The 13,866-nt window shown below is 35.3% G+C and overlaps 1 protein-coding gene across 3 annotated transcripts in view; it reads left to right on the top strand.

Moving 5' to 3' along the window:
• NAMPT (nicotinamide phosphoribosyltransferase) overlaps window positions 1-13,866 on the top strand; it is a 35,867-nt gene that overhangs the window by 11,121 nt on the left and 10,880 nt on the right. For 2 of the 3 annotated variants that reach the window (XM_036327546.1, XM_036327545.1), the window contains exons 4-7: window positions 1,735-1,863; window positions 7,671-7,829; window positions 8,363-8,499; window positions 12,648-12,873. In XM_036327546.1, the coding sequence (XP_036183439.1) occupies window positions 1,735-1,863; window positions 7,671-7,829; window positions 8,363-8,499; window positions 12,648-12,873 (651 nt within the window). The remainder of the gene's footprint in view (window positions 1-1,734; window positions 1,864-7,670; window positions 7,830-8,362; window positions 8,500-12,647; window positions 12,874-13,866) is intronic. The other variant, XM_036327547.1, reaches the window with a different exon arrangement.

Raw genomic sequence — 13,866 nt, forward strand, 5'->3', positions numbered from 1 at the left:
TGGATTCTTTTTTCATTTTACTTTTCCAGTTGGGTGTTCTTTGCTTCTTCGTATTTCAAATCTTTGACTTGATTCTTGCGATCCTCTGGCCTGCTGTTGGGAGTCTGTATAGTATTCTTTATTTCAGTCAGTGTATGCTTAATTTCTAGTTGGTCCTTTATCACAACCTCGAGGGTCTCACTAGATTTCTTGAGGGTCTCATTAAGTTTATCGGCGGTTTCTAGAAAATTCTTGAAAAACCTTAAAAGTGTGGTTTTGAACTCTATATTCAGTAGTTTGCTTTCCTCCATTTCTGTTATTTGTGTCCTGTTTCTTTGTCTCGGCATTTTTTATGCTTCGCTGTGTCGATAGAGTGGCTTTCTGTGCTAAGTGTCCTATAGGGCCCAGTGGCTCAGCCTCCCCAGATACCTAAGGTAGACACTCTTGGTGCACCCTCTTGTGGCCTTTGTGCACAGTCTTGTTGTAGTTAAGCCTTGATTGTTGTAGGTAACACTGGGAGGGCTTGACCTCCAGGCCAATTGGCTGTGAGAATCAGCTGTTTCTGCAGTGGGAGAACTTCTGTGCTAGAGACACCCCTCTGGGACAAGACTTGCTTCAATAGGGCTTTGGTGCTCACTGAGTCTGCCCCCTGAGTGTGTCCTTTATGGATCCGAAGAGCTGCAATCTGGATGGTCCCACGCTGACCACCGGGCACACTGGCTCCTGGATCTCTAAGGTGGTGCTAATCTAGCCTCTGCCTTAGGCTACCCTGCAGAAGCCAGCTGTGAAGCAATGCAAGTTGCCCTGGGGCCTTGGGCCAGCTGCAGTTTAAGTAATTTTCAGATTGCCTTTCATATGCAGAAGCCTCCATGCACAGCTTGGGCAGGGCGGGGTCCCAGGGGATCAACAGGGTGGGGAGAACAGTTATGGCTGCTCTCAGTCCTGTCCTCAGAGGCCCCGCTTCTCAGTGTCCCGGCAATCTCTGCGAGCACCTCCAAGAGAAAGCTGCCCTCGAGTTCCAACCGATGCCAGACAGTCCCGTTTCTCCCATATGAGTCTGGGTCCCCAGAGACTCACCCAGAACTGGAGCTCAGAGCCTGAGACTCCCTCCCGATTGAAAAAAGACAACTGTGTCCTCAGCCGCCAGCCCTCTCCACATGCACCTCCGCACCTTTGTATTTTACTTTCACACCGCACCTCCTCTGAGTCTCGGTATGCTTTTCTCTTTCCTTCTAGTTGTATAATTTCCACTCAACCAGCCTTCCTGTGGTTCTGGATGATGTCCGTTCCATCTTTTAGTTGTATTTTTGAAGTGGTTGTGTGAGGAAGCAATCGCTGGTGTTTACCTATGCCGCCATCTTTGTTTTCTCCCTTTAGCCTTTCTTTTATTGAAAATGACCTACTTAGAAGAAAAATGGTGTTTTTGGAATATGTTGGAATTCTTTTTTTGTTTGTTTTGAAAGAATGAAGAGGAAACAACACTTCTTAAGAATTTGAAATTATCTGTATCTTTTAATAATAAATGTTTGTAGCAACATGAAATTTAAAAATTAATATCAGTGCCTAAGCTGTTAGCTAATTTCGTTTCAGGAGAATAGGGATATTCTGACTATCTTACTAACATTATAACACCTATAATTGTAGTTTCTATTACAATAAGTTTAGCTTCTGTAAACTGTAAAGAACCTTATTATAAAAACAGGTAACTGCATATCATCAGTTGAATGAAATGAATTCATTATTGTCTCTTACCAGAAATACGATGGGCATCTTCCAATAGAAGTGAAAGCTGTTCCTGAGGGCTCTGTCATTCCCAGAGGAAATGTCCTCTTCACAGTGGAAAACACAGATCCAGAGTGTTATTGGCTTACAAATTGGGTTGAGGTAAATTGCTTTGTTTTTAATTCTTATTTACATTAATTGAAGATGTAAAAACCATTCAATTGGGATTCTAGTTTAAAAATTGCTACTAATAAGGTGATGTCACCTCCTACAATTTAATAAACCTTTACAATTCTCAATTTCCTCACCTATAAAATGACATTTGGACTTAATAATCTTTAAGGTTCCTTGCAGTGAAATCTAATGTTCTGAGATTTTATCTAAATCAAATTGTTAAGAATTATTTCTGTTAAAGCTCAGCTAGCTTCCATCTTATTTGTTGCAATCCTAAGAAAAATTAGAACAGCACAGGTATATTTTTAAGGATTTAAGGCATTTTTTGGAAATTCTGTTTCAATTAAACTAAAGGCATTTTTGTTCAAATTTTCAATAACTGCTTTCTCTATTCTTATCTAATTAGTTAAGGGCCTAGGCTCTACCTCCTGACTCCTGATATTTCTCATCTAACTACATTCAAGATTCACTGATTATTTGATTTGATTTCTGAGCCTAGAAGGAGGCTACATTATGGGCTCTGAGTTTATATTACAAAGTTTTTTTGTTTGTTTTCCTTGTATCTATTCCTAAGTAATCATATTTTTTCACATGCTTATAGTTTTGATATTAATAATCTACTTAGCTCCTCACAGCTTAATTTACACTTGATCTTAACTAAAAGGCCAAGAAGCAATACCAGCTTAACTTACATTTTATCTATAAAAGGAAATATTCTGGAAGGTGACTATAGAAATACCATATTTATTTTTGAGAGGTTATTACTTAGTGCTTAGAACTGATTCTTTATTATTAGTTTATTGGTTAAACTAATTTGTTGTTACATAGTAAAATACATATGAGGTTCATTTATAAAAACTAGAGAAGTAACACATCTAAGAATGTTTGAAATTCATTTTTTGCTAACATTTTGGTAAACAAATTTTGCTAAATTTAAAACTTTCATATCAGATTCTTAATGAGCTATCAACTAATAATAGACTAATGGGCTCAAAAAATGTTCAGTTAACTAAAATGCAAGTTTTAAGTAGTTCACTGCTATGTCTTAAAACTTTGAATTAATGAACTCAAAGTAAAAGAACATTTATCTCCTTATTAGTTTTGTATAATTGTTATAGTATTTGTACTGGCAAATATTTTATTTTAAGGTGATAGTATTGTGAAAACACAACAGTGGAGGAGTTCTTAATCACATAATCTAGTCTGTCATTTTACCTTCAATGATGCCAAAAGATCCTAAATAGATAAATCTTACTGTGAAAATCATCATCTGTGGATAACCTTTTCTCAATTTTTTCTTTCTGGTTACCTGATTGAGGATTTAGTCAATAAGTACTATCCCCTTATGTTTAATTGAACTGCCATAAAGCAGATATTTATGAACTTCATGAATGTTTTTATTCTCTTCACAAAGTGAAAAAGCATAGCCTTAAAAAATAAACTTGTTTTAATAATCATTATTGTTTTGGTTTATTTCACTAAAAAAACATAAAGTAAAAAATTTATATATAGACATCTTAGAGCACTAGTTTGTTAGCAAATATATAGATATTTTAAATGTAACAATTATTAAATGTAAAATGCAATATGAGACTTAGATTTTGAAGAAAAAGTACATAGTTCCTTGTTTTTATTTGCTTATAACCTGAAATAACTTACATCAAGTTTATCTTCTATCCTAATATATATTACTAGAGGCCCAGTGCACGAATTTGTGCACCAGTGGGGTCCCTTGGCCTGACCTGCAGGATCAGGCTGAAACCGGCTCTCCAACATCCCCTGAGGGCTCCCAGATTGCGAGAGGGCACAGGCCAGGCCAAGGGACCCCACCAGTGCATGATCGGGGCCAGGGAGGGACTGGGGCCAGGGAGGGATCACGGGAGGGCTCCAGGACGTGTCCGGCCCATCTCAGTCCCAGTTGGCCAGACTCCAGCAGCAAACTAACCTACCGGTCGGAGCGTCTGCCTCCTGGTGGTCAGTGCATGTCATAGTGACTGGTTGACCAGTCGACGGTCTGCCCCCTGGTGGTCAGTGCACGTCATAGCAAGCGGTTGAGCGGCCTGAGCATATCATTAGCATATTACACTTTGATTGGTGGAATGGACGATTGAACACTTAGCATATTAGGTTTTGATTACATATAGGATTTTAAATAATTTTAGGTATTTTTATCTAGGCACAAAAAACATGGTCTGACAGTCCCTTATTGTAGTTTCTGATTGATCCATGCTTTATAAAACAATGTGTTTACTCTCAATAACAGGTCTCTAGAAGAGACTTTTTCATGGTAACTCTGCATTCTTTTTGGGCTTTTATGTAGGGTTAGAGGAGGTTTATCCTATTTTTACTCATCCCTAACCCAAGTTTACCACCTTGTATATAAAACATGTTACCAAATTCAATAAACTTTTTATTTATAAATTGAAGATTTTCAGGTAATTCTTGATTTAGAATATTTAAAATAATAGTACTAAATAGGGCTCCTTCCAATTTATGTTCAAAGCTATTAATAACATTCTTCCATTGTTATTAACCATACACTGTTATTCCCCATATACTGACCTTTAAAACCCACTAAAATTATTGAATTGCTTTATCAGTTTCAATATTAGTGCTAGAAGAAATTTTAGACCTCAGATCAAATTTTAAAACATTTAAGAGGGGACTCTCAGACTTCGGAGGGACTAAGAATTGAACATATTAGGCTAAACTTAACTGTCTCTTTCAACCAGAAAAACAAAACAAAACCTTTTGCTGTTAAAAGGATGACTTGAAAAATCATTACATTAATCAAATAGCCCTCATTTTACAGATGGGGAAATTGAGCCCTGAGAGTTGAATGGAATATTACACTAGAGTAGGTTTAGTCCCCTTTCTGTTATAACACACCATTTTTCATTCTTTAAAATTCTTTACCCTGCACAGTAACATTATAATAAACACATCCTAAGTGAAATTTGCAGGTTCATTTACTTTAGCCTTAGTTTTCAGCTGAAAATTTAACCTTGATTTGTGTGGGCAAATTGCTGTTTTGGAAAAGTTCCAACAAGGCCTACTTTATTAGACCTTGGATTAACCCAAACTAACTTGGCTTTTTTTTCCCTTGCTTACACCCACAGTGATCTTTTTTAAAGGGGACTGATTTTATTAAGAGTATAATTTAAGCTGATTTTGTTGGACTATGGAAAGGAAATGGTGATATGAAGGATCACTGTGTCTGATAGTTATTTCCTTCCTTCCCTGGCATTTTTCGAGGGGTAAGGTCAATCTTCTACCTTTATAACTCAACTAGAGTCATTCACATTGTTTTATCTTTCTCATACTCCTAGATAATACCAATCTAAGTTAAATTAAAATGTGAGAGTTAATTGAATTAAATCAACAGATGAGCATTGAGTAACGAGCTATGTACAAAAAAATGGTGGGCACAGAAATTAGAGTAAGTAAAGGGCCTTTGGGGGAGGAGCAATTCATCTTAACTAACCACTAACATAAGAAAGAATACTAAATTGGGTAGCAGAAAAATAGGTAATCCCACCTAAGGAATCTGAAATAGGAAAAATAAATAAGCTTTAATAAGGGAGAGGGAGAGCTGAGGAAATGACACAGTATTTTTAGAATGGCAAATAGCTCAAAGGGGAGCATTGCAGTGGGAAATATAGTAGGAGATCAACAAGACAAGATTATAGGAATCCCAATTTCTGTATGAATTGATGTGTTTCCCCTATGGACAGTAGTTAAAGGATTTTAAGGAATGACACAACCTAAATAAAACTTTTGCTTTAGAATGATAACCACTGGTATGAAAAGTAAGTCAGAGAAGCAAAAAGAGTGGTTAGAGATTAGAGGTGATTGGTTATAGAGTTTAAATTAGTTTTCTAATGTTACTTAACAAACTGCCATAAAATAAAATAACTATTCACATGATTCTGTGGTTGACTAGATGGTTCTCTGCTGCTCTCTCTTGGACTTTTGTGTCTGTATTGAGTTAAGGGTTCAGCTAGGACTGGGCAGTCTAAATGGCTCACTCCCATGTCTAGGGCCTCATTGAGATAGCAGGGACTGCTGAGCTTCAATAACTGCGGCTCCTTCACAACATTGTAGTCTCAAGGATTTAGGGCAGCTGTGGATCCGGCCAGTTTGAAATGAATAAAACTATTGAAAAAAAAGACCGTACCCTTTTATATAATGATGTTTACTTTGAATTTATATTAGTTCACACAAACACTCCATCCATGCTTTTGTTCCGGCCCTCCGGTCCAGTTTAAGAACCCACTGTGGCCCTCGAATCAAAAAGTTTGCCCACCCCTGATCTAGGGGAATGAGTGCTGTTAAACCTCTTGAAACAGTACCTTGAAAGTCATACAGTATGGCTTTTAACCATACTCTGTTGGTTAAAAGCAAATTAAAAGGACAGCCCAGAATCAAAGGATGAAGAAACAGATCCCATCTCTTGAGAGGAGCTGCAAAGATTTGGGGCCACATTAATCAGTCATAGAAGTCTAATGCTACAGTTTTTTGTTTTTTCTATTTAGATGACCGAGGGGAAGTCCAAGGTTAAATGATCTTTTGTTTTTACTTATTTTATTTATTGATCACTTAACTGGTATCAATAAGAGCTAGTTTTGTAAAATTTTATTCATTAAATAGCCTTTTTTTTTTTTTTCATTAACACGTTAAGTGCCATGTCAGTCACTGATGTCGCCAGCATATCAGTGAATCGGATATCACAGGCTAAACGGAAAGGAAGACAGAACAGGCTTGGCGCTTAACCTATTAAATAGCTTTTTGATTGAGCTCAGACACTGTTGTCATCTTAGGTCTTTCTAAAACAGATTTGAGGCTGCTTCTAATAATAGACTCTCTGGTTTATAAAATAAAAATGGAAAATTATGATACTATTATGGAGAAGGAATGAATTCCCAAGCCATAATAATTGATATGGTTGCCATGATTAAGCATCAGACTTAAGAGTTTCCTGGCAGCCAAGGAAAAAAAAGAAACCAAGGTACAGTTCTTATAAGAAATTAGGAACCTTGCAATTCTTCCCTGTCCTCATTTGGGAATTTATATAATAGGTATAAGTTAAAAATAGACAGTGGCCTCACAGTTTTATAACATATGCAGAAATGTTTCATGTGGCCTTCTATACTGACTTTTGATAAAAGCCAAGGGCATAAAGCATAACTTTAGTGAATAAAATTCTCTAGTGTTACACAAAAGTATTTCAAATATATAACCTACCAATAGTCATATTAGATCCAAGGAAAAATTAAATCCAAGTCGACCTAGAGAAGTAAATGAATAACCTTAGGCCCATACTATTCAAGGTATAGTCCATGGACCAGTGCTGGTCCATGAATTACTTGATGCAGGATCACATTAAATACAGAAATTAAGGATAAGCATTTAGAAACTTTTATGATAATTGCCCCACCATTCAAGCGTGTGTGTATTTCATAAATAATTGCTCCATGACAGATTGAAAATCTTTTTAAAAGTTGGTCCTTCATCACAGTCTATTACTTGCTTCTTTGGAGCTTTGGAGAGAAATGTGACATTCTCAACTGTTAAGGGCCTGGTGTGCTTTCTCTTCGTGTTGCTGATTTGAGAGCCAAGCTATGCACTGTATCTGGAATGCTCATATTAGCAATCTGTTACACAGTTGAAATGTCTAAACTGCATTTCCGGTAGTATGGAAGTCCAGAACATATCTCTGGAGAAAGCTAGGATTTTCCTCAGAAAGAACCCAATATTTTATGTATTAATATTTGTGGTTAATTTTATTACTGCAGACTATTCTTGTTCAGTCCTGGTATCCAATCACTGTGGCCACAAATTCTAGAGAGCAGAAGAAAATATTGGCCAAATATTTATTAGAAACATCTGGTAACTTAGTTGGTCTGGAATACAAGTTGCATGATTTTGGCTACAGAGGAGTCTCTTCCCAAGAGGTAAGAAACTGAAATGAACCTCATTGAATAAAATGTAGATTGTCAATAGATTACCATTATAAGCATTCTAGGAAGTTATGGGATCAGTGTTGGTTCTACATAGGCAATATTTTGAAGTTCCAGAGATTTAGTCAACAGATTAAGTACCTACTGTATGTTAGACTCTGTTCAAAGTACATGGAATATAGCCTTCAAATAATGTTTCCATCCTTTATATATTAGATGGATGGGTAGGTGGACTGATAGACAGACAGACATAATAAATATAGCAGATGCCAGGTAATGCTACAGAGAAGCATTAGGCAGAGTAAGGAAAAAGAGTGATGGGAAATGGGGGTAGGTCCTATTAAATACTCTTTGAGAAGGTAACAGTTGAATCCTTAAGTACTAAAAAAAAACTGGATGTTTGTCATATAACTATTATCTCTGATAATAAATACCTTTCTAAGAATAATGGAAGACAATAATTCTTTGGGAGCTATGTCAAGTATGGGTCTTCTTTTTTGGATTTTGGTTCATGGTTTATTTTCCAGACTGCTGGCATAGGAGCGTCTGCTCATTTAGTTAACTTCAAAGGAACAGATACAGTAGCAGGAATTGCTTTAATTAAAAAATACTATGGAACGAAAGATCCTGTTCCAGGCTATTCTATTCCAGCGGCAGAACACAGGTAAAATTGTTTTCATTCTTTTATTATCTAAACATTTATTTTCTATAATTACTAACTTTTCTCTCTTGTATTTGTAATTCAGTGATGTTCTGCTTAATTACAAAGCCATGTACTCCAGTAAATCTTCATGAACTAAAGCAATACAAATTCATTATTGATACTTTGTGTAAAGACTAGTATCAGGGACCTAGAGAACTTTTAACCATTCTAATAGAAACAATATAAGAGCTTTTTAAACTGCTATATTGCCATATAGGTGGGTTGTGTGTTTCTTTTAAGGACTTTTTCAACTGCTCTGTTGCATATGCAGATGGATTTTATGTATTGTATCACTTCTACTCACTGTAAAACCTGGTCACTTTTTTCCCTCTCCCTGCTCTACATGACCTCCAGCTATATTTGCCATGGAAATTGTCATTTGGAGCCGGTATCCTCAATTGTAGAAGAGCTAGTAAGCTCTTTTGATGAAAGGAAGAGAGTTCAGTTTCTTCTTATGCTTCCTTATGTGATCTTACTAAACCATCTGAAGTTGAACTAGAAGGCAATTATAATCTAGGCAGCAGCTGCTCTGATCCTAGAGTTAACTTGTTTTTAAAACAGGTCGAACCTTATTTCTGGTTCTTACAATGAAATGTATTTACTCTTTGAGGTGGTTTCTTAAGTCCTACTTAAACTTGAATAGTTCAGGGTGCCAAAACCAGTAGTAAGTTTAAGATAAACTGAGCTTTTAAAAAAATAGTTGATATTTATTAAGCACTTGTTTTATATGATGCAAAAGGTGAGATTGTTATAAAGGCAATCTACTAAGTGCTATAAGGAATAGAAAGTTAAAATACTGTCTTTAGGGTAAAATAGTACACTAGCAACATTTAGCTCTGTTGATTAAGTGTTTTTAAAGAGGCATAATTAAAGTGCTCTAGTGGTGCAAGGGAAGGAAAGGAAGGATTGCCTTCCACTGGCAGGGTCAAGAAAGGTTTTAAAGAGATGGGATGTGAAATCTTGACTTTTTGAAGGAATGGTAACATTTAATGGCAGTCATGGGGATCACTCATTCTCTAAGTGAATATTTACTGCTTACCCATCATGTGTCAGGCATTGTCCTAAAAGAGCAAGAATGAAAGAGGAGACAATGTGTTTAGGGAATCAGAGGTAAAATATAGAAACAGTAGGGAACATAGGGTAAACTGGGAAGACAGGTTAGTGAAGGCCCTCAGATTTTCGAGTGGAAGTGGACATTGAAGTTTTTTAGCAAAGAAGTGATGTCAGAGAATTATTATAGAAACATTATTTTGATAACAGGTTTTCTTCTTTTATGGAAAAGAGAAACGAAAAGGTAGGAGGCTATCGTAAAGCTATTGCAGCAGTTTTGAGAGATGACAAGGTTCAAAATCAAGTGTCTAAATAAATGGAAAGATGCAGCTAAACATGAGCAATGGCTTGGGAAATGAAATTGCCAGAACTTAATGATTGGAATTGGGACCACGTAGAGAGTAGATTCAATTAACATTTATGAGAATAGCTGTATTAGTAGGGCCTTATTGAATGTCACATTTAAGACTAGTGAAACTGGGAAAATTTATCAACAGATAATGGTTTTAGGGTTAAAGTATTTTTATTTCAGACTTAGATGTATGTACAGTTTTTAAAACTTAATTTAGTATCCATTTATTAGACTCTTAACTAGTGGTTTTGTGGTACTATAAATATGGGAATAAAGATAGTATCTTCTTTAGGGCTTTCATGATAAAAAGGTAAAAATCCATTTACTTTAAAGTCACATAATACTTACTACATTTGTAAGTGTTCGATTCTTTAATGTAGAAGAGTATTTCAGATGTCCTTAAATAAAAAAGTCTTAAACAGCAGCATAGTATAGTGAATAGAACTTTATAGCTGACACCTTGGGTGGCCTTGGGCAAGGCATTTACCTCTCTGTTTTTCAGTTCATCCAACCAAATAAAAGGAGGAGCTAAAATTTTGCATCTTTAATATCAGAAAGTCATTGAGAATAAATAAGCTAACATCTAAAATAATTTTAAAATAAGAGAACTCTAAATTTTATAGCACCGCCATTATTCTTATAAATATTTTCTTAAAGAATATATGAACCTGGATTTAGAAATATTCTGTTATGTAACTTTTCCCTCAAACTTTGGAAAGTTATCTAATTTGATACTGGAAATTGGAATATTGCCATGAGTAGAATTCACTGAATAAATATTTATGATCTCCATATACTAAATATTATACTAAGAAGAATGGTTGTAACAACTGGATTATATAGAGAATGCTCTAAGAAAAATCTGTGGTATGTTGAGATGAACATATCTTCTACCTAATCAAGTGCATCTGGAGTACAGGAGCAAAGCTTGAGGTGTTTTTTTTCACACATGGAGGTGTATGAAGGGAGACAGTGCCCAGATCAGAGCCTTTGGTCAGATTGAAGAAATGAGATAGCATAGCATCTGGGGGATGTGGAAAAGAAGCCATAGAAATAGGAAAATCAAAATGTGGGAGGTGTCATTGCAATCATGGGAACGAGAGCTTCAGGCAAGTTCAAATGCCACAGGGAAAGCAAATAAAGGCTTAAAATAAACAATTACGTTGACTAGATATGATAAACACAAATAGCAGAGTTAGATGACTGTATTGATACAATGCTGGTAAAATATTACTGCATAAGCAATGACTTCTAACTAGGATTTTTTTATTCAGTTACTAAGCTCTCCAGTACTGGTATTCTTTGCTTTTAATTGTCTCTCTTATATAGGGGACAGTAGTAATTCTTGATATGAAGAAGGGGCTTTTTTTCATCATGTCCTAATTTTCCCATAGCCTGCAGTTGCTTGAGTTAGAGAGTTAGCAGCATAGCTACTGGTAGCCTTTATAGTTTAGAAGAGTGTTCACTACATAAATAGACTATCTTTCCATTTCAGGCAAGAGTAGTCTCTCTAACCATGAATTGTATATACTCTGCTATCCCCAGCATACCATTGACAGCACGGGAAAAGTTGGCTACTCTAATCCTTTAGAAAAAAAGTAAAAATAAAATGACAATTTCCAACCTAAATTCATATGACCCTTCAAAAAGTTTTGAGATAAACGTTTACCTACATGGGATTTTATAGTGAATGAGTTGTCTTATTTTTCATTATTTTACTTACAAAAAATGGGGTAGAGGCAAAGACTAGAAAATTAGGGAAGAAAAATTGCTTGGCATGAGAAAATGGCAATTTTCAAATTCATTCTAAGAATTTAAAAAATTATATACAGGAGTGGACAAAAGTGGGTTTACAGTTGCGAGTACTCAAAACAGTTTATCCTTGTATTATTATTTATTAATTATTGTTACATTTATTACTTAACAATTTATTATTGTTATTATTAACCTACTTTTGCCCACCCCATATTAGGAAACCAACAGGTTCTTAAATTATATAATATTAATCTATTCAATAAGAAGAACCATTATTGAGGACATTGTAAAAGTCACTCATAGAAACTCTCACACTTTATTTTCCACCTAAATTATGTTTTGCTCAAACTAAATATTAATATTCTTATTCCCTGGATATATGTTAATTAGTGGATAACCTATACATGAAATAAATGACAATTAGGAGCCATTTGAAGACATAACAGGTAAAGAATTAGTTGACTATATGTATCTACAGTATAGTTTAAGTAATTGCCTTTAAGTATAAGAATTTGAAAGGTGAAAAAGATAAATTATATGCCTACTATTATTGGTACATGGTTTTGAAAATTCACAGGAGGGAGCCAAGTGTTTACATTGCCTAACAAATGGTGGGAGCATGTGTTCATTCTTTCTAACATCTTGACATAACATCTTGACATAACAAATAAAGTGCATTTAGTAAGTTTAAATGCCCCCAAAAAAGTTCAATAGGACTTGAAAGCTAAAATAATTACTGGAGAGGAGTGATATTACTTTAAGTCTTTAAAATAATTATAAGAGGGGTGGTTTGGCTGAGCTACTCAGTTAACCCTCAGGTGTGCATTCATTAAACTAAATCACTCACTTTTTTTTGCAGTGTTGATGATATAGTATAGTAACCATGAGATATGATTCAGGAATAGGTAATGTGTCTGCCTGAGTAAATCTGTATTTTCATTTTGTTTTCTAGTACCATAACAGCTTGGGGGAAAGACCATGAAAAAGATGCTTTTGAACATATAGTAACACAGTTTTCATCAGTGCCTGTATCTGTGGTCAGCGATAGTTATGACATTTATAATGCGTGTGAGAAAATATGGGGTGAAGATCTAAGACATTTAATAGTATCAAGAAGTTCAGAGGCACCACTAATAATCAGACCTGATTCTGGAAATCCTCTTGACACTGTATTAAAGGTAAATTTTAATACATAACTTGATTATTAAAATACTATCGACCAGCTGCATCACCACTACTTTTATTTTATTTTTTAAAAAATATATTTTATTGATTTTTTTATAGAGAGGAAGGGAGAGGGATAGAGAGTTAGAAACATCAATGAGAGAGAAACATCGATCAGCTGCCTCCTGCACACGCCCTACTGGGTACGTGCCTGCAACCAAGGTACATGCCCTTGACCGGAATCGAACCTGGGACCCTTGCATCCGCAGGCTGATGCTCTATCCACTGAGCCAAACCAGTTAGGGCAACACTACTTTTAATTACATTTATACACATACCATTTTCAGAGTTATCTTAGCTCTTACTTTAGAGTTGCAGCCCAGAGAGAGTAATAGATTTGCCCAAGGTCACACAATAATAGAAAGGATACCCTTAGTTATGGGTTATTTATATATATTGTCAAATAAACAATTAAGTACTGTTGATATTTTCTGCTTACTTTCAAAATTAATTGATAGCATTACCATTTTAATGAATCCTGTGATTTGGTTACCAAGTTTATAACTTTGAAATTCTTAGTGCAAAAGAAACATGTGCAAGGTGAGGTGGTAAAAAAAATATTAGAAATACTTTTCAAGTAGTGTTTTTTAAAAAATACTTCGATCATCAACATAGCAGTATTGTCTGTGTTTAGTGTTCAGGACTTGGTTTGCCTTCTTTGAAAAGTACTAACTAAGAGCAGGTTATTTGATCCCTCCTACTAGAAAAATACTTTGTTAGATGCTTTACTTAAGCTGTGTCACTTAATCTCTATGAAAACTCTGATAAATATTACATCCTCTTTTTTTATAGACAGATTTAGAGAGAGAGGTTAAAGTAACTTGCTCAGGGTCACACAACATGTAAAATAAGCCAAGTATCCATTGTCACCTTCTCACTTTACCACAGTTTCCCATCTAATAATTAGATGATAAAATACCCCTTAAGAAAGGGGGATATAGAATCAA

Source organism: Myotis myotis, unplaced genomic scaffold (genome assembly GCF_014108235.1).
Source record: "Myotis myotis isolate mMyoMyo1 unplaced genomic scaffold, mMyoMyo1.p scaffold_m19_p_11, whole genome shotgun sequence".
NCBI classification, from domain to species: domain Eukaryota; kingdom Metazoa; phylum Chordata; class Mammalia; order Chiroptera; family Vespertilionidae; genus Myotis; species Myotis myotis.